The sequence below is a fragment of the Sorghum bicolor genome, chromosome 3 (assembly GCF_000003195.3).
Source record: "Sorghum bicolor cultivar BTx623 chromosome 3, Sorghum_bicolor_NCBIv3, whole genome shotgun sequence".
In the NCBI taxonomy this organism is placed as follows: domain Eukaryota; kingdom Viridiplantae; phylum Streptophyta; class Magnoliopsida; order Poales; family Poaceae; genus Sorghum; species Sorghum bicolor.
This window is the reverse complement of record NC_012872.2, coordinates 6,122,695-6,143,297: the sequence shown is the minus strand read 5'-3', so window position 1 is coordinate 6,143,297 and position 20,603 is coordinate 6,122,695. Positions and strand designations below refer to the sequence as shown.

Genomic DNA, 20,603 nt, shown 5'->3' with positions numbered 1-20,603 from the left:
TCGTTAACCAAAATAACATTGGTTAGTATCAAACAAACAAAGAATCTGGTTAAAGTAAAAATAATGTTCCGGATCTTTTCAAGTTTTCCTATCGATATGTTTCATATGACACGGGCAACACTTGTTCGGCCAAATCCTCTAGTACCGTTTATGTTTTTTTTGATTCAAAATTTCGTTGCGAGGACACCTGCAGTTTTGAGGAAAATTCCACCCAATTAACCATGACTTTTGGTTTTAACTGAAACAACATCCGTCAGCAAAAATTTTTTTTTTGATTAAAGTAATTATTTTTCAGATCTTTTCAAGCTTGCCTATTACGCTCGATACAAAATCAGTAGAGCTGGTTTATGACAAAATTCAGTTACGCACAGTTTACCCTTTTAAAGATTTGTACCTCTTTTGCAAGAACAATTTTCTTTTTCAAAAGTTACAAGAGCTCCTCACAATTGTTCCTGACTTTCAGTTTGAGAAATTCGAACAAACAAAAATTTAGTTAAAAGTACGGATTGTGCCCACCTCCACAGCTCTACTACAGAACTTTAAACTTTTTATGTGGGCGTCTTCCTTTCCTCAAACTCTGTAACACGGACAATTTTATTTCTGGTTAAAATTATCTTTTTGCGTAAAATTATTATTTCCTTTTTGGAAAAAAAAAGTATTTAAAATGGCGAAAATTACAGGAGCACCTCCCACTCGCAGACGCGCAGCGGCTGGAACCTGGCAGTGGGCCCGCCTGCAGTGTGACCACGCACCAAACGAAGCTCACACGGTCAGAGCAGCCCCAGCTAACGGGTTATGGCGCACACCACCTGCTGGACCCACTGCTCAGCGACCGAAACTAACCTCCTCGCCCTCGCCTGGAACCCTCGACGATAACACCATTCCGCCACGGAGACGCCATCCGCCATTATCCTGCTTCACCCCATCACGCAAAAAAAGAGTCCGAGGGCAACACCGCCAAAAAAAGAAAAAAAAAGGGACAGGAAAAAAAAAAACAACACCCGAACGCCTGCACGAATCGTCTCGAGCCTCTTCGTCGACGAAGTTATAAATAACCCCGTTCTGGTTAGGGTTGAGGATTTCTTCCTCCTCTGGTCTGCTGCTCCACCCTCGAGAGAGAGAGAGAGAGAGAGCCGGAAGAGGAGAGGAGGTGCGGATTGCCGAACCAACTGCTCGAGGCCTCTGCGTGGGGTTTCGCGCCGCGGGATCTGCGCCGCGCCGCGCCGTGTGATATCCTGTGGTGGTTTTGGCGGGCGGGCGGGGGCGGATTTCGCCGCGGCTCTGTTGGTCGGCTGATTCGGCGAGGCTGGGGCGCGGGGGCGGGCGATCGGGACACTGGAGCTGCGCCCACTGGCTGCGCGCCATGGCCGGGATCGACGCCGGCGAGGGGGCGGCCGCCGCGCCGCCGCCGGAGTTGTCGCCGCAGCAGCGTATCGAGCAGGTTCGCCGCGTTCTCCTTACCCGTGATCCTCCCTTCCCTGCGACCCCGTGCCGGTCTGGCGTAGCGCAGCGGTGGTTGCCTGCCGTGTGCTGCTTTGGTGTTAGGTCCCGTGGCGGCGGGTGATTTGGGATTGTGTTTTTTTTTTACCTTTTTGCGGTTCAGTTGGCTGGCTAGCCTGTTGCCATTCGCTTTGCTGGCGCGACGATTGGTGTATTTACTGTGATAGAAACTGGCGGCGGAGGGAGTTCGAGGGTAGGTGCTGTTTTTTCATGATACTAGGTGGCGCGGAATTGGGAAAAAAATATTAGTTTTTTTACAGTAATGTTACTGGACTTACAGATGGCACTTTGTGTTATAATATTCCTTCCTATTACTACTTTATATAAGAATGTGCCGTTTTTTCTTTTGATTTATAAGATAGGGATGGGAGATTCTTCAGAACGATTCTGTGTTGAACAGAATCAGCTATATGGTTACAATGATGCGAGCTTTGCTTCATAATTAATTAATTAATTTATAAACGATTCATCAAGGCTTTTTAGAAATTTGCTGATGCACAACATTGCCCTCTCCCTGCAGAAGCTCATTCTCTATGGAGTACCTGAAGAACAGCTGCAAGGGCACCAAGAAGGCCTAGTCCGGTACATGGAGGAGCACAAGGAGCAGATACCTGATATTGTGAAGCATATCTTGTCAGCAGGTACTGATTTTTCAGAGGCCCGGAAGGCCTCAAAAAAGGACGCAAACAGCAGCAGCAATGGCGATGTGTACAGTGAGAGTTTGTCATGGCTGCAATGGTTGATGTTCAAAAATGAACCAGGAGCGATGCTTGATGACCTGGAGCGTTCCAATGCAGGGGAGCGTGCTGTCTGTGGGTCTGTCTGGGGGCACAACGATGTTGCTTATCGCTGTCGGACTTGCGAGAGTGACCCCACATGTGCAATTTGTGTCCCGTGCTTCCAGAATGGCAATCACAAGGATCATGATTACTCTATCATGTACACAGTGGGTGGATGTTGTGACTGTGGAGATGCAACTGCTTGGAAGCGTGAGGGCTTCTGCTCAAGGCACAAGGGGGCTGAGCAGATCAAGCCCCTCCCAGAGGAGCTTGCACGTTCTGTAGGACCTATTTTGGACGCCCTCTTGCAGTTCTGGAAGGAGGCGCTATGCCTGCTGCAACCACCCCCTGCAAAGGGTGGTGATAGTAGCTCGTGCAAGAGGATTGCTGAAGAGTTGACAACTTCTATCTCTAGCATGCTGCTTGAGTTCTGCACCCGTAGTGAAAACCTTCTTAGTTTTCTGTCCCTAAGGATCCGTGAGTTCCCGGATATGTTAGATGCATTAATAAGGTCAGACAGGTTTCTTGACAAGAAGGTTGCCAGAAAATTGCATGAGTTTCTATTGAAGCTTATCAGTGACCCTGCTTTTAAGTATGAGTTTGCCAAGGTTTTCATACGCTACTACCCTATCACATTTGAGGAAGTTATTAAAGGCTGTAATGATTCACTACTGGAAGACTATCCACTGATGACAACTTTTTCTGTGCAAATATTCACTGTGCCTACATTGACCCCAAGGCTTGTGCGCGAGGTTGATTTGTTGGGTGTCCTCCTTGGATGCTTGACAGATCTGTTTCTCTCTTGCATCGGTGAGGATGGTCGTTTGCAGGTATGCTTTTGTTTCTGCTTTTTATGTCTCAAAGAATTTAATGCTCATGTGGACCAGCTTCTGGTTTGTTGGCATATTCTCTGAGTTGTTAGTAAATTTTAGGCTGACTAAAGATTATTTTAGGTATGCATCAGTCCTGCTTACTTTTAGCATAATAAATGGATGAATCATAGACATTTGAGGACCAGACCCTTGTTGGTTTCTGTTTTGAGATTTGGCATTGGATTGGAAAAATATTCATAATAAGACAGACTGATTACACTTCTGTCATTTTATATGTCAACTTATCGCAATGTGACTTGTAGAGTGCAAAATTACTTTCTTATGGTCTTGGGATACCCTTTTTAACTTTGTTATTTGCAGACAAACAAATGGGGGAATTTATTTGATGCTTCTATCCGATTACTGGATGATACACGCTATGTGTTGAGTCATGAAGAGGTTTCTAAGCATGTTGCTTATGAGAGGCCTGATCTAACTAGGTCATGGATTAAGCTCTTATCACTTGTGCAAGGAATGGATCCTCAGAAGAGAGTGACAAGTATTCATGCTGAAGATGAGAACGAGCATCTATCTGCGCCGTTTGTGCTGGGGCACTATCTTGGAATTGTCCAGAATCTTATGATGAGGGGATCATTTTCTCCTCCTGATCAACATGAATCAACTGATGTGACAGTTTGCTCCACTGCAATAAAAGGGGTGGAAAGTGCTGAAAATCAGCGGCATGCAAAAGTTGGGAGGGTCTCCCAGGAGAGTTTTGTATCCAATTTAAGCAGCAGAGACAGCTCTTTGTGCTCTGGATTGCCATCACCTGCTGCCTGGTTAATTCTTCAATGCCTGAAAGCTATTGAAAGTTGGCTCTGGCTGGAAAATGATATAGCTCTGAGGAGCAAAATGTCATCCCTTGATGCTAGCAGCAGTGATTCTCACAATTTTATGGCATCGCTTGAAGACCCGTTGAGTTCTCTTAAGGGAAGCAGTTCAAATACAAAGATAGGCATCAAGATAAATGAAGGATCACAAACAGATTGTACTGCAGATTATTATGAGGCATCTAGTTCTCCTGTTCAAGGTCAAGGCAACCGGATGCAGATTGACCAAGAAGGGATGCCTCCGGTTAGTAAAAGTACAGGCAAAGGGAAGATGCATGACGGAAGCAACACTACAGATGTACAGTTGCGCCCTGAGGATGCCGTCACTTATACTCTGACTGATGGTAGCATTTTGTATGCTCATCCAGATTCAAGAATCGAGGAACTAGGAATACTCAATACAAGAGAATGGCCTCATGTTGTCTTCGATGTCAGTTCACAAGAAACATCTTTCCATATCCCTTTGCACCGTATGCTTTCATTACTATTGCGGAAGGCAATGAAGAAATGTTTTGGAGAGGATGGACATTCAGATGTGCAATCCAATGAGTTCTTTTCTCAAATACTTAGAGGTTGTGAGCCCTATGGGTTTGCTTCAATTGTTATGGAGCATCCACTGAGAGTGAGAGTATTTTGCGCACAAGTGCGTGCTGGAATGTGGCGCAAGAACGGTGATGCAGCTATCCTGAGTGCCGAGTGGTACCGCTCTGTGCAATGGTAATTTCATAATGATCTCATGTCAATTCAATGTTCAAATATCAGACCTGATGTCAATTCAATGTTCAAATATTAGACTTCATTTCAATTCTATGTTCAAATAATAGTGCTGAAGTTATCTGGTCCCCATTTTCAGGATTGAACAAGGTTTGGAGTCAGATCTGTTTCTGCTTCAATGCTGTGCTGCCCTATCTTCTCCAGAGTCCTTTGTGCGGACAATTCAAGAGCGATTTGGTTTGTCCAGTTATACCGATTTGGGACTCGCAGAGCAAAACGAGTAAGCCCAAAGCTGCTTGCCTGTTTCTGTTTGTGCTTTGTATTTTTTCTTCAATTATGGCATTACCTTCCATGTATAATATTTATGGTTTGTTGTGGTCACTTCTGTTTCCATCACTGCCGACTTCCTCTGTCCTGAAATATAGTGCATTGTAACTTCTAAAATTTGTACTGAAATATAATATATTCTATATAATGGCTAGGTATAGATTTGGCAAAATTTGTAAAAAGGGAAACCATAATTTGAGGAGAAACTCCTTAATTGAAATAATCCATGGATACATGCGTCATTTGAGTGTTCCCTTAAGTTGTCTTAATTTTTTTAGAATGCACTATTTTACAGGATGGAGGGAGTACTAAGTAAAGTATGATGGTGACAAAAGTTAGCACAACTCATTGCATCTGCCTTGCATCTTCACATCTCTTGTGGCAATGTAATTATGTATTGCTTGTTCTGTCTTTGGGCGCTAGACAGTGTTCCTTCTGCCAGTAGATTTTCTGTAACATGAAAAAGGACACAATTAGGCCAGTCTCAATGGGAAGTTTCATGTTCCAGTTTCCAACGCATCTGATTTTGGAAACAGTGCAGAAGAGTTTCATGGGGATGAAACTCTCTATGCTCTCATTGATCGCGGTAGATTTTTGAGCCGTTGCAAAACTGATCAATTTTTTATCGATCTATATGCGTGCGGGAGATGAAATTGGAGCTGTACGTGCTGGCCGGTTTTGATGTCGTGTGGCCGGTGCAATTTGGAGTCTGCGAGAGGCATGCGCGGTTCAGGAGCTGAGCTGGAGACTTTCGTGTGTGTTAGCACGTGGTTATTTCGGAAAACTGAACAGCCTCTGGTTAGTTAAGTAAACAGCAGCGATTAAATGAATTTTAGCGATTCTCCAAACCTCCTTGGTCTATGTGCGTGAGGCTAAAACTATTAGGACTTTTGAACGGAAGGAGTACACGAGAAAGTCTTAGTGTCTCCAAAACATGGTTAGAAGGAAAGTAGGATACCATGTACTCGATCTGTTATGAACGAGCCGCACTTGTTTCTGTGAAATCCAAAATTATATGTCCATTGATGGCAGTCACTCCCTTCCTTTTTGTTTTTGAAGAAACCACTCCCTTCCTTTTTGTATGAAGTCCTAAAATCTGTGCCATCAAACTTTCTAAAATTAGTTAGTTGTTTAAGATCATCATGGTATGCTATGCTACATGAATATTGTCTTCACAAAAAGTATTACTTTATTAGTATCAATTGGCATTATGTTAGGGAAACTATTAGTCAAAAACACATCTTTGCCAGGCACTGTGTTATCTTGCTGAGCTAGAACTTGTTAGAAGCAAGGCGTTTGGATTCTCAGCAAGCTTACCTCAGGTTCCATGTTGGCAAGCTTACCTTGGGCTGGCGAGGTTTGGCTTGCCCAGCCACACTAGGCGAGGCTAGCTTGCTGGAATACCAAGTGGCCCCTAAAAAAAATCGTTATTCATGAAAGAACGGAGATAGCATTTAGTTGTATTCAAATTCAAAATTATCTAAGGTATTGACGAGGTCTTTGTTATTCAGTTTGGTTAATGTAATCCATGACATCAAAACAACGTGTAAGCCTTGCTTCCTTTTTTGTCTTATCCATATACTAATCATTTACTTACATTTTCATAAAACTGAAGATTTATGTTTGCCACATTTAGGTTCTGATGATATCTTGTTTTCAGGTTTGAGTCAGTTCTAATGCAAGAAATGCTGACTTTTCTTATACAATTGGTTAAAGAACGTCGTTTTTGTGGGCTTTCCACAGCAGACAACTTGAGGAGAGAACTGATTTACAAGTTAGCTATTGGAGACGCCACTCATAGCCAAATTGTTAAGTCTCTTCCTCGCGATCTTTCATCAAGTGACCAACTTCAAAATGTTCTGGATTCGCTGGCAGCTTATTCTAATCCATCTGGCATGAAGCAGGTACTGTCCTTCAATTTCTAAAACACGTTTCTGAAAATAATCCTAAAATGGAGGATTAACATAAAACATTATCACAGGGTAAGTATGTACTTCGCAAATCATGCTGGAAGGAATTGGACTTGTATCACCCACGCTGGAATTCTAGGGAATTGCAAATTGCTGAGGAGAGATATTACCGTTTCTGCAAAATTTCTGCCCTTAATGCTCAGCTACCTCGCTGGACTCATGTTTTTAACCCCCTCAGAAGTATTTCTAACATTGCAACCTCGAAGGCTGTCCTTCAGATTGTTCGTGCAGTTCTTTTTTATGCTGTTTACAGTGATGCATCATCGGCATCACGTGCCCCTGATAATGTTCTTGTGACGGGTTTGCATCTGCTTTGGTTGGCACTTGATATATGTGAATCTGAAAGACAGATACATGCTGGTCAGTATGGCATGAACGTGGTGCAACATGATGATGAATCATGGGTTGTTCTGTCATCTGCAGAAGAGGCTTTCCCCATCTTGACTTACTCCACTGAACTAGTTTCCCCAGTGTCTGACAAAGTAAAGAAAGAAAGCATGTTAACTCTGCTTGTCTCGTTAATGCACAAATACAAAGAAGAGAATGATGCCACCTTTTCTGGATCCAAGTACTGTAATATCCCATCTCTCATTGAAATTTTATTAAAGAAGTTTGCCAAGTTAAGTAAGGAGTGCATGGTTACATTGAGACAAATGGCACCACAAATAGTGCCTTCTACACCTGATCATACCAGTACCAAAGAAAGCCTAGGAACTTCAGATTCCATGGAAAAGAAAGCAAAAGCACGCCAACGCCAAGCTGCAATTATGGTAAGATCTTTATTTGCAAAATTCACATAGTTTAATACTTTAATTATCCTTTTGACTTGTCTCATATTCCACCCTTAGTTAATTGTGAGATCTTTGGAGATGGGCTTACGAAAAATACAGAACTTTATCACTTTATTTTAATTTACAAGGTGCTAGTTCTGTGGTTTCCCTAGTTAGATTTTTATTTGGTTTTTAAACAATATAATGCCTACACTCTGCACTTGTCTCATTCTTAGGTTCTTGAAGCTACTTGCTGACTTTCCTAAAAAAAACTTGTTGACTTTTGGCCTCTCCTAAGTTACACTAAGCACAATTTTGTTCTGTTGTACCATATTTATTTAGGCAAAAATGAGGGCAGAGCAGTCCAAGTTTGCTGAAAGTATGAAGTCATCAGAAAACGAGGGGCATGATGTTACTATGTTGGAGGCAGATGTGTCCAGTTCAACTGGAGTTGTGTCTGAGGAGTCGCTACCAGTTTGCTCTCTGTGCCGGGAGTCAGATTCCAAAAGCCCTCTCTGCTACTTAATCCTTCTTCAGGTAATCACTGTTGACTTGACAACATCTTGCTTTATCTTGTGATACCTCATAGGTTCTTAAAGTATCGATTGTTCTTTCTGCAGTATTTTTGGTGTATGATAAGATGTTTCCTGACCTATATTTAAAACACATGTTAATTCTACTTATTTTTCTTTTTGTTATGCTGATATATGTCAAAGTACCATAGAATAATCTTTCATGTGTGTTCTATAATTCAGAAATCTCGGCTTGCAACCTTTGTTGAGATGGGTAATCCATCCTGGGAAAATCCAGCTCAAGTCAACAAAATTGTATCAGTCAAAAGGGAAGACTCAACCGATTCCTCAGCCTCTGGTTCTTCAACTTCTGAGGAACTTGTCAATGATACAACAGTAGAGCCATCATTTGATATAGACAACATGGAAGTTGATGCCTTTCTTGATTTTTCTAATGAGCAACATCCACTGATTAGATATATATCATCTTTCCCAACTGGGCATAGCAACAGCAATGCAGATGAAAATGTCTCGCTTGAGGCAATTGAGGCTGACATTTACAGTTCTATTTTAAATGATTTATTTGGATCCAGCAATGCACATATTCAGGATAGTGACAAAATGTTGCCATCAAATACTTCAAACATCACAGTTGATACCAAGAGAACTAGAAGCCCCAAGCGTTCAGTGCTGGGAACATATGTTAGTTGCCTTTCAGCAAAACACCGCCATTCTTCTCTGTACGATGTAGCCTCAAAATCTTCTGCCTCTGTAACTACAAGAAACAGGTTTGGTCCTGTTGATTGTGATGGCATCCATATATCTTCTTGTGGACACGCCGTGCATCAGGAATGTCATGATCGATATTTGTTCTCCTTGAAACAAAGGTATGCTGGACCACCCCCATAACATACCCTTTTTGTAACTGTAACTAGTTCTACTAGTTAGGAAATAGGTATGTTACACTGTGCCTTTTGGTTGGGTGTTACATTTCAATGGAAATCTTTCAGTTATAGGAGTACAAATTCACAAAATGGTGAATTTATAACATTTAGATGATTCATTTAATTTGTGTGGTATAGTTGATTGTTTGCCATCGGATAGTTTCACGATTTACAATTAATTTAGTCAGGTTTCACTCCAGCATCTTTGTTCTAATTTTTTTTCTCTCCATGCCGTTGCCAGATGCCATGTTTTTTAAAAAATAAAAAATTGAAGTCCTTATGGCATGGAATGAAATTGACTTGTTTGATGGCAAAATTGTAAATATGGTATATGGTGGACTTTTTATTTATGGCACTCTAATAGGATACCTATTTAGTGTTTGCGATCTGGAAAGCAGAAACTTAATATTTAGGAGGCCTACATAACTTATGATTATACATATTACTGGCTGGAAAACTTCTGTTGATTTGAGTCTATATCTGTTTGCAGTAACTTGCACATTTATTTATTTACAGATATGTCCGGAGACTTGGTTTTGAAGGTGGTCATATAGTTGATCCTGATCTGGTATGTGTATATATTTGTGTTTATAAAGTTGACTTTTTTTGGTTTTTGTTGATCCTTTGCTTAGATAATTCTTTTTGCAGGGAGAATTGCTTTGTCCAGTATGTCGCAGATTTGCAAATTCCATTCTTCCAGCATCACCTGATTTCTCTGGTAAAACATCAAGGATGGTGAGACCATTTGTTCAAACCTTGACACCTCAAGTTGTTACAACTACATCAGATGTGAATAGAAATTGCTTACAGTTCCCTCGCGCACTATCTCTTCTTGAAAGTGCTGGAAAAATCGTTGGAGAAAGCAAGTTTTTAAAAGCTATATCTGGGAAGCTTAATGAAACTACAAATCCAGCCCTTGATCCTTGTATTCGAAGATTGGCTATGCTTTACTATCCTCGCAGTCACAGCAGTTTTTCACCATCTAAGAGGCTGAACCCATCCTTATTTCTCTGGGATACACTAAGATACTCTCTGGTATCTACAGAAATCGCTTCTCGTGGTAGGATGTCAAGCCACTCTGCTGAATCAAAGTCCTGCTTGGAGTCTTTGCGTGGTGAACTTAATTCATCAAGTGGGTTCATATTGTCCCTCTTGTTCCATGCTGCTCACGCTGCACGGAATTTGAATTGTCTTGAGGTTCTTCTGAGGTTTGAAGGTATCCAACTATTAGCAGGTTCGATTTGCTCTTGTATTTCGGGTTATAAAGACATTCTGAATGCCACTAAGCGAAAAGGTATAGCTCATCCTTTTCCTTTACCTTGTTTAATGTATTTCCCTGCATCTAGATAGTATTTTCCTTCATTTTGGAGTGTCTTCTTATTTCCACTTCTAAATGAATATCATGAGCTTTCTATTTCTTTCAGTGGGCTTTGATAAAATTTATGATTTATTTATAAAACAAGTGGACTCCAGGGATTTTTATAAATAATAAAGTGACCTTATGAGTAATATGTTGGTTCTCAATTGTTATTATTTCTGTTGAGCTGATTATAATGATACATTGGTTCTTAATTGTTACTATTTCTGTTGTAGAACAGATTAAATTGCTTGTTTGCAGTGTTACTATTGTCTTGTTGCTTTCCCTTTTTTTGCTGATTGGCATACTGGGCATAATTGTTTGTGCTGTGCTGGTTAATTGTAACAGTTTCTGTCTTAGAACATAACAGGTTTCTTTTTGCTTGTGTTACCATTTGCCTTGTTTGCTTTATTGTGCTGATTTGTATACAGCAGAGCAGGCAATATAACTGAACCTTTTTAGTTATTTCAGTTCTTATCTTATGTATAATAATTATACTATTTTTCCCTTATGGAAGCCCTAATGCTGTATTTCCTTTTTTGATATTGGCGGTGGTTGTTAGTTTTATATTTTTATCTAACCAAGATCCTTGAGTTGATTTAACATGCAAAGCGAAGAATTCTGGTCTAGGGCTTGCTTACATTTGCATGAAGTAACCAATAAAGCCTTATAACCTTAAATTTGCATCCCACACTTTGTGACATCATGACATCTTCTCAATTTATGTTTGTAAAACAAATGCTTAGGTAAAGAGGTTTCAAGATACTTTCATACAGACCTAAGCATTCATTAAAGGAAAAATAAAACAAAAGGGTGCATACCAGGTCTTGTAGGTTGTGTACCTGTCAAGAAGGCTCTATTATATTGTATGTGAGAGTAGATGTGGCCTAATCTAAAGCCATTTTTCTTGCTTAGTTCTAATGTGTTTATCATAAAATGCTTACATTTGATTGTAGTATTTGGTCTTAATGGTCTGAACATGCCAAAATGTCATATCGGGTATCCTGGAAGAAACAGGAATTATTCTGTATCCTATGAGATCATGTCTCCTAATCACTTGTGGAATGTTTATTTAGTTATCACTTCTCACGTCTTCATCCTTAACAGGCTCTTTGCCATCGATGATTGATCCAGCCAGTGAGGGGGGCCTCTTCCCTGATATCCAATTTTGGAAACAATGTGCTGATCCAGTTCTTGCTCAAGATCCATTTTCTTCTTTGATGTCAGCACTTTTCTGTCTGCCTGTTCAGTTTCTGTCATCTGCTGAATTCTTCATCCCTTTTGTCCATCTGTTCTATGTTGTTTGTGCCATTCAGGTATGCTGTTTTGCATTGCTTCCTCTCTATGTTTGCAGTTTGTATGTTAGTTTTATTATTAATTCTTAGCTTGTTTCAACATCAGCAAAGCTTTTTAGTCCCAAGCACATTGGGGTAGGCTAGAGCTATCAACGAAAAGGCAAAAGTTAGAGAAAATAGAATAAGTATATGTAAGGCATGAATAATAGTGATGTTGTTAAGGGGGTCTGAAGCCTGTTCATGGTTCAGGCATGTGAATAGTTGCTTTCCATCATGGTTCAAGAACAATTTATAGCTTGCAACTACATGATTTTGATGTAGGCCCTGATAACATGCTACGGGGAGGAAACTTTTGATCGATCAAACTTCAATGACTGCCTTCTTAATGATGTTTGCAAGACAATGTCAGGATTTGATGTTGCCAGAGAGTATTTTGTATCCAAATATATCGATCCCTGTTGTCATCCAAAAGACATGGTCCGCAGATTAACATATCCATATCTTCGGAGATGTGCATTGCTTTGGGAGCTGCTAAGATCGTCTGCCACATCGCCCTTGTACGACGGTTCCAATATTTGGGAAGGATCACATCTTTACTTGAGTAATAGCACACAAGACGGCAGTTCTTCACTGGCAATGGAACTGAACGGATTAAGAGAATTGGAAGACCTGTTTCAGATTCAGTCACTGGATCTGATTCTCCAAGATGAATCTGTACACATGCTGGCCTTAAAATGGTCTCAACATTTCTGTGAAGATTACAATCCCCGTAAATATAGAGGCACTCTCTTTTCTACCCCTGCAGTTCCATTTAGGCTGATGCAACTACCAGATGTATACCAGGTTCTCCTAGAAAGGTTTGTTCTGGTTCTTGTAAGCTGGGATAAGATTTTATGCGAGCTCTGCCTTTTTTCCTGGAACTGATGGCTTATTATTTTTCCATCTAGATATGTCAAGATGCAATGCCCTGATTGTGGCTTAGTGCCTGATGAACCGGCATTGTGTTTGCTTTGTGGCAAACTATGTTCGCCTAGTTGGAAACCATGCTGCAGGTGATAGAACTTTGATTGTAAAAGTTCCTATTACCTTGTGTTGTGCCATAATTTATCAAATGCCTATCCTAATTTTATTTATTTGTAGGTCTGGTAAATGCCAGAATCATGCATTGCAATGTGGTGCTGGTATTGGCATATTTCTTCTAGTGAGGGTACGTCCTAGCTCATTACTTTTGTTTCCTTGAACACGCAGGAGAGCTGCATATCTTTTATATTAAGAAGAAAAGGGACATGAGAAACCCCAAATAACAAAGAACCACCCTAGCTCATTACACATGATACTATTTTGTCCAGTATAACGTCCTCTGTTCTTTCTTATGTGAATATGCTTCAATTTTGATTGGTCTTCTGCGCAGAAAACAACAATCCTGTTGCAGCGATCTGCTCGTCTGGCCTTTTGGCCGTCTCTATACCTTGATGCTTTTGGAGAGGAGGTATTGCTTAATTTCCTAATGTTTTGTTTTTCTTATATGGACTTATAGCTGTTTGTTACATTCTCCGCTTGAAATTTTACCTCCTGCTGATGAATCCACTTATGAGCTTCTCCACCACACAGCAGCAGTTCATTTGTCCTCAAAATCAGATGTATGCTTCTATGATGAAAATGAAATAAAATGTTCCATATGTGAAATCTTTAGATGTTTGATTTTTTTCCTCGAGAGCGAAATTGATTTCAAATCAGCTGAATGACCATCAATGGATGTGACAGATATCATTTGTATCTAGTCATAAACTACCACCCGTTATCCTCAAGAATTAGTGAAACTCTTACAATTGAAAACTGTGCATTGAGGAAAATGGGCATTCTTTCATGACAATGTGAGCTTATGCTCTTTAGTCTTTACCTTTTGGGATGTTTGGAACTTTGGATGCAGGATCATGAAATGCAGAGAGGAAAGCCTTTATATCTAAGTCAGGAAAGATACACAGCCCTGACGTATTTGGTAATCAGTTCACACCCTTTCCTCTATGCTTTCTCGACTTGATGTTTTATATTAGCAAAAAAACGAGGTCCAACTTAGGAGGAACTAAGTGTTTTTTCATTAAGAAATTTTGCACCCAAATTCAAGCCGAGAGGACTTGAACCTGGGTGGTTGGGTGCATGACCACACCTCCCACCCAACCAGTTAGAGCTAGGCTCACTTCCTGACTTGATGTTATTTGGAATTTGCACCTTGATTATAAATGCATACATGTCCTTTTTGTGTGATAGGTGGCATCTCATAGCCTTGACCGAACTTCTGAAGTTCTTCGGCAAACGACCATCAGCTTTTATGATTGAGTCCATTTTCCAAGGAACAATGTTCAAAGGTTTGGATTATTTATATGCCTCGTTTGATTCTATAATATGGAAAGATTGGCATCTTTGTTTTCCCCCAGTACCCCCTTTGTTCTTTATATTCGTTGCTCACAAACTTCAAACTTGTAATGCTTAGTTTGCCTGCCAAAAAGATGTAGTTGGGTAGCAATAGGCGTATTTTCCCCAGGTTAGGTTATTATGTGGTCACTATTTGCCTCTCTTAGTAGGCTTATTACACAAGTCTTAAATCATTAAATATGGAAAGAACAGAAGGAATGATCTTATCATGTGTATTAGATAGATCCAATTGAGCAAGTAATCTGCTGTCAGATCACCCAGCCACACACTACCATTAGTCAGAATGGTTGTATTTGTATTCATCAGTGTCCATTCTCTGGCATGCTGTATTGATTTCTACATGGTTTGTTGTTGATTTGTCGTCTGCTTTTTCAGGATCTTGTGGTTGTGAATATTGTGGGAACTGTAGTGCAACTTGGTGTTGATCCTCTCCGGTGATTAACGAAAGTATTACCTCAACCAAAGGTTACACCCGCAAGTTCTTTTTGCTAATTATTATGCTCGATGCTATATCCTGCCTGCTCTGTTTTCGTCTGTGACCGTTTCTCTCTTCCAGGTGGTGTAGATCCTGCAGGCTTGACGCCATTCGTCTTCTGTGGTGCACTGGACCTGCTGCCCCCATGTGCCTAATGTACAGTTGTTTTCATTCTTTTCTTTGTTTTACTATTGTTATTATGGCCGGTGCTCACAAAATGGCTACAGCTGCTGACCTTGTAACGTTTAACGATCGACTGCATGATCTGTATGTACAGTGCATAGCATCGGATTGGTGTAGTTTGTCAGTATGAAATGCAGTCATCCAGGTGCCATTTGATCGTCACCGAGTTTTATTTACCATGTTACCCTGTGATTTGGTGAATCTTGTTGAACCTGCGTGTTCAGCGGGAAGCGAGGCTATGGGTACATTTGAATGAGATAAGATACTCGGCACGGTATTTCCTTACCTAGCAATTGCTTGACGGACGGTTCGAGGGGTCAGGTGGTTGGGGCCCAAATCCCCGTCCACCTCCATTGAGTTTCACTGCCTCCCTCACCCACCAGTCTCGATCAGCAGGACAGCAGTTCCCACCCACACATCCTTCGTCAACTTGAGTTTGGATGTTGTTGGATTTATCTAAATTTCACCTCAATTTACCCAAACACTTGGATTGGTGTGTTCTCAATTACATCCAAACAACGTCATCCAAACTCATGCGCTTCCGCATCCTGTTCTTTCATTAAAGGAGGCATAAATGTTTACCTTCCAGAGGTTTCTGCCAACATTTGTTGCCCTTCATTGTTGCCAGGAATAAAACCGTTGGAGAGCTCTCCAACTGAAGATCTTGATTTTACCTGGCAGGTCTAATTTCCATAATTGTCTCCATGCTTGACTTCTACTCGCACCACTAGTGTACAACGTGTGAGTTCTTGGCCCATATTTACTTCTCCATTGGCAATGATAAGCTGATTTCATCGAGAACGTCAAGTAGCCAAAAAAAATGCAACATAGTCTTCTCTTCCCGGGGTGAGTGGGATCTGCAGGATCCAGTTTGCATCAAGTAGCCAAAAAATTGACTTCACCAAGTCGACGTACCATGTTGTGTTTGAATTCGCATCGTTTAGTAGAACAGTGTCACATGGAGCACGTATTTCTATATCCTTTCTTATTATAGTAATAGTAATTTTATAGTAAAAAGATGTTCTCTAATAGTTTTTTAAAATAGATCTCCAAATATTGCAAGAGTCGGATTAAGCAATAAATATTTTAGTGTCTTCTAATAGCTTTCTCTAAATAGATCTTCAAATATTACAAGAGCCAGAGATTAACTCTGGAATACGTATAAGATATAAAAGAAATTGTTGAGAGATAAAAAGGTATAGGAGTGATTCTTGTTTAATTTGTTCTCCACATGATAATTTAGAGAATGAATTTAAGAAAGTCTTTTGGAGATGTGGAGGATCAGGTACCAAATAAAGAAAAAGATAGCGCTGTACTATAGCAAGCAAGGAAAGAAAAAACCGTGATCGTAAAAAACCGATGTAAATGAATCAGCTTGAGCCTTCATTCTCTGTTGTGCCCAATCAGGGTTTAGGGTTTACAATCATAAAAAAACCGGTGTATATAGACTTTCTTACATCGGTTTTTATAAAAAAAATGATGTAAATACAGAGCCTTCATTCTCTGTTCTGCCCGATGTAAATGATGCTGGATGCAATCGTTCAACAAATTCCTTTCAGACAACCAATTGTCCAATTGAGATATTTAACTTTTTACCATCATTACGGAGAACACCTATTCAGTCATCACTTTTACAATTACTTATACATATTTACCATTAGAGAGAGCACATTTGCTATATTCTTACCATTTTTGCTGATGTGGCAAGCTAACTCGACCTGACAACATGGACTGGCCACGAGAAATGACAATTTTGCCCCTCATCTATTTCTTCTTTCTCTATCCCTTCCTTGCTTGAGCTCCTGCTATAGCCGACAACGGGTCCATGGTGGCAGCTGATGGGACATAGGGGAAGTTGGGCACGAGACAGTGGGGGCCATGGCTTGCAGGTCCACGACGGCCATGCTCTACGCGCAGGAGCATGACTAGTGTCAAGGAATGTCGGCAAGTAGCCACCGTCCTCGTTTCTGAGTTCTCCAGTGCACGCGTTTGGATGATAATGATGTAGGGGCGACACCCCACTCTGTAGGGAGGAGTGCCGACAGTAGGAGATGGACACCGACAAGGCCAAGGTGAGGAGGCGACCGTCAAGAGGGGGCGGGAGTAGAAGCCGGGTAGCTGCTAGCTACGCCCGTGGGTGCTCGCCATGTGGCCAAGGGTGGTCCGTGGCATTGTGCCCACACACAACCGAGATATATCTTGACCATTGCGGGGCATGGCTGGAGCTTAAGCGAGAGGAAGAGACAGACGAAGAAGAAAGGGGTAACAAAGTCGTCAGTTTGCATCCGACAGACATGTTGTCATGCCTAGGTGTTCTGCCATGTATACAAAAATGGATTAATATTATGAAGTCTTCACTAAGGATGGCAAATATGTATGAGCAACTGTAAGAGTGCTATGTGGAGAGGTGCTCTCCGTTATAATAGTAAAAAGTTAAATATCCCACTCCAACTTAGGAGAACGATGTTTCCAGTCATTTGTAAGATAAAATTATAGGACTTTTAAGCACGAGTTGATTGGCTAAGTCCTTACAAATCAAAGTACACAAAAAATAAATTGACATGCCTTCTCAAGCTCACGGCTTCGTGTTGATATAATGCTAGGAACAACCCCTAGTGTGGCTTACATCTCTTGTACAACAAGTTGATTCACAGATAAAAGATCCATATCTAATATAGCTTACAACAAAAGTTTACAACAACCCAAAGGCTATATCTCCAACGGAAACGTAACAAACTAAGGCCTTGTTTGGATGTTGTCGGATTCACCTCAATCCACATGTGTTGGAGTGGATTGGAGTGGAATTTAGTTCAAGTTCCACTCCAATCCACCCCAACACATATGAATTGATGCGAATCCGACTACATCCAAACAAGACCTAAGTCATGAACCCTTGGCTAACAAAACATCTTGTCACACCAGATATTTCAACAGTCCTCAATCACAGTCATATATATACTACTGGAGTTGGAGTTGGAGTTATCGTCATGAGTGCCACTACTACCCGCCGCTGCAGAGAAGTCATGAACCCTTCTTGGAGCCGGAGGGTCATCAGCTGGTAATAGAACATCCACTTCCATGGCGCCCTCCATCATCCACACTACGCTCCTCATCGTTGGCCTCATCGATGGTTCCCCCTGCACGCACCAGCTCGCAATGCGCGCGAACCTCTCCACCCTCTCCAGGTCCTGCAGCGCCTCCTTGTCTCCCTGCACAGCGCGCCAAACCTCGCCTTCCCTAACCAGGTCCGACACCCATGCTCTCAGCGTCACGGGCATGCCTATGTCCTCCTCCGAGTCATCGTCGTCGTCGCTGCATCGCGGCCCATCCTGGCCACCATCGTCTGCCGGTGCCGGTGCCGGTGGTGGTGGTGGTGGTGGGTGCTTCCTGCAGCAGATCATCTCCAGAAGAACAACGCCGAAGCTGAACACGTCCACCTTGCTGTCCACCTTCCTCTCGCTGCTGAACCACTCCGGCGCAAGGTACCCGAGCGTGCCTCGGACATGGGTGATGGTCTGCTTCAGCTTGTCGCCGTCGAGGAGCCTTGCGATCCCAAAGTCCGTTATCTTGGGGATTCGCCTGTCATCCAGCAGGATGTTGTCGGGCTTGATGTCGCAGTGGACGATCTGAGCTGTGCAGCCGTAGTGCAGGTACTCCAACCCTCTGGCGATGGCCACGGCGGCCTCGGCGCGCCAGCTCCAGGACGGCCGCCTCTCGCCGGAGGGCTTGAAGAGGACGTCGCCGAGGGAGCCTCCAGGCATGAACTCGAAGACGAGCATCCGGTGCACGCCTTCCTTGCAGTAGCCGACCATTCGGACCAGGTTCTTGTGGTGGATCCTGCCGATGGACTGCACCTCGTTCTCGAACTCCGTCTCCTGGTACTCGTCGCCGCTCCTGAGCTCCTTCACGGCGACATCGTGTGGTTCTAGGGACTTGACGATGCCATGGTAGACCTTGCCAAATCCTCCCTGGCCAAGAAGCTTGCTGAACCCGTTGGTCGCTCGCCGGAGCTCCTTGCGAGTGAAGACCGTCGCGCTCAGATGCTTCCTGTTTCTTGCATTCCTGTTAGTGATGTAGCAATGCACTAGGAGGATGCAAGCAGTGACCAGAAATAACATGCCCAGTCCAGCAATGACTGCGTAAGGCAGGATCACAGCAGGGGGTCCTCTGATCCGGACCTTCACCAGTGTGCTGATGCTCGTGCCATTCTGCTGCCACCCAGCTGTGAGCATAGGAGCCTCCAAGCAGCTGTTGCTACTTCCATTGAACAAGGCAGCTGCGCAGTGACAGTTGTGCAAGCACAGGTCCTGGCACTGCGCCGCCGTCACGGACTGGTGCTGCTCGTAGAATATCGTGTCCACCCAGTACGTGTTGGGCAGCTCCACGAGCTGGAACTCAGAAGCATGGCTCTTCGTCCGCCGGTGATCATTGTTGTTGCAGGTGTCCTGAAGAAATGCTGGAGCACAGCCCTGGTACCTAGACTGCGTGTGCAAGAAGGTGTAGCCAGCTAGGCACTCGCAGTCGAGCCGGTTGTCGGCGTCGTAGACACAGTAGGAGTTTGGTCCACACATGCCACGCCGGCCGTTGGTCACCGCTTGGCAGCCGTCGCTTGGTACCGGCGGGTTCACGACGGACCATGTGGTGGCGTTGCCGCCGCCGCCGTGGCCGCCGGTGTTGTTGGGGAGGATGTAGACACGAAGGATGCCGTCTGGGTCGAGCGTGGCGTGCTGGTAGAAGAAGCTACTGCCGGTGCCGGCGGCGGAAGCAGGAACGCGCTGAGGGGCTGTCAGGTTCCGGCTGGTGCCGTCGGTGAGTTGGTAGTAGAGGTGGCCGACGAGCTCGGCGTCGAAGAAGAGCGTCGTGTTGCCATTGGCGACGCAGCAAGTCTGGGTGCTCCAGTAGGCGTTGCTGGAGGTGCTGCTACCTCCTGGCAGGTCCGTCCTGTACCAGACGATGTTGCCATCGTTCTGCACGATGAGGATGAAGCGGCCGGTAGACGAGTAGTCCGTGTCGTCGTCGTCCGAGGCCCTAGACCGTAGGAGTGTTCCAGGGGGCATGACCTGCCCGGGGAGGAGAGTGTCCGTGGGGTGTCCGAAGCTCTCCCAGACGACGGTGGTGCCGTCGGCGGCGAGGAACTGGAGGTTGCCGGTGTCGCGCAGCGCGAGAAGGGAGCCGTAGTTCTGGCTAGGGTCAGTGTACGGGCTCCACAACAAGGCCGCATTGCTGGGGCTAGCAGCTGCTGCTAGTAGGGAGAGCTGGCCGGCGGCGGTGAGATTCAGGACGGACTGGCCGGCGGCAACCACCACGGCGGAGCCTGAGCCCGCCGCGTCTGCGGCGAACCACACCACCTTCCTCCCGGCATCGAATCGGAACCATATCGCTAGGAGGAAGGAGGAGTTGGAGTCGAGGAGGGCGCGGAAACCAAAGGCGAAGTCGCCGGAGGGGCTGGTGATGTAGTTGGGTGGCGTCAGGCTGTCGCCGGCGGCTAAGCTGCTCCGGGTTGTTGTTGACATGGCTACAAGAACGTAGGGCTGTAGAAGAAGCATGGCAAGGAGGAAAAGGGAAAGGTGTAGGAGATGAACAGCGGAGATCATTGCTGGCTCGTACATCAGCTTGCTGGCTATGCTAATAGTAGAATTGCT

The 20,603-nt window shown here is 43.5% G+C and overlaps 2 protein-coding genes across 2 annotated transcripts; one reads left to right on the top strand and one right to left on the bottom strand.

Annotated features, from left to right (window-relative positions):
- LOC8073304 (E3 ubiquitin-protein ligase PRT6) lies at nucleotides 923-15,140 on the top strand. Its single transcript, XM_021457486.1, has 19 exons — nucleotides 923-1,441; nucleotides 2,021-3,109; nucleotides 3,473-4,698; nucleotides 4,835-4,975; nucleotides 6,683-6,926; nucleotides 7,004-7,762; nucleotides 8,105-8,299; nucleotides 8,518-9,161; nucleotides 9,735-9,786; nucleotides 9,867-10,512; nucleotides 11,683-11,891; nucleotides 12,192-12,727; nucleotides 12,818-12,922; nucleotides 13,011-13,077; nucleotides 13,282-13,359; nucleotides 13,801-13,869; nucleotides 14,139-14,236; nucleotides 14,679-14,768; nucleotides 14,860-15,140. Exons 1-17 carry the CDS (start codon nucleotides 1,364-1,366, stop codon nucleotides 14,205-14,207), a joined length of 6,207 nt encoding a protein of 2,068 aa, XP_021313161.1. The 5' UTR covers nucleotides 923-1,363; the 3' UTR covers nucleotides 14,208-14,236; nucleotides 14,679-14,768; nucleotides 14,860-15,140.
- Nucleotides 17,889-20,474, bottom strand: LOC8073303 (G-type lectin S-receptor-like serine/threonine-protein kinase LECRK2). The gene has a single exon (XM_021456077.1). It carries the CDS (start codon nucleotides 20,472-20,474, stop codon nucleotides 17,889-17,891), a length of 2,586 nt encoding a protein of 861 aa, XP_021311752.1.

Bases quoted from the DNA above. Each gene is read 5' to 3' on its own strand.
- LOC8073304 (XM_021457486.1), top strand. From the start codon at position 1,364: ATGGCCGGGATCGACGCCGGCGAGGGGGCGGCCGCCGCGCCGCCGCCG. The intron at 7,763-8,104 runs GTAAGATCTTTA...ATATTTATTTAG, and splicing joins AACGCCAAGCTGCAATTATG to GCAAAAATGAGGGCAGAGCA. The intron at 11,892-12,191 runs GTATGCTGTTTT...ATTTTGATGTAG, and splicing joins ATGTTGTTTGTGCCATTCAG to GCCCTGATAACATGCTACGG.
- LOC8073303 (XM_021456077.1), bottom strand. From the start codon at position 20,474: ATGTCAACAACAACCCGGAGCAGCTTAGCCGCCGGCGACAGCCTGACG.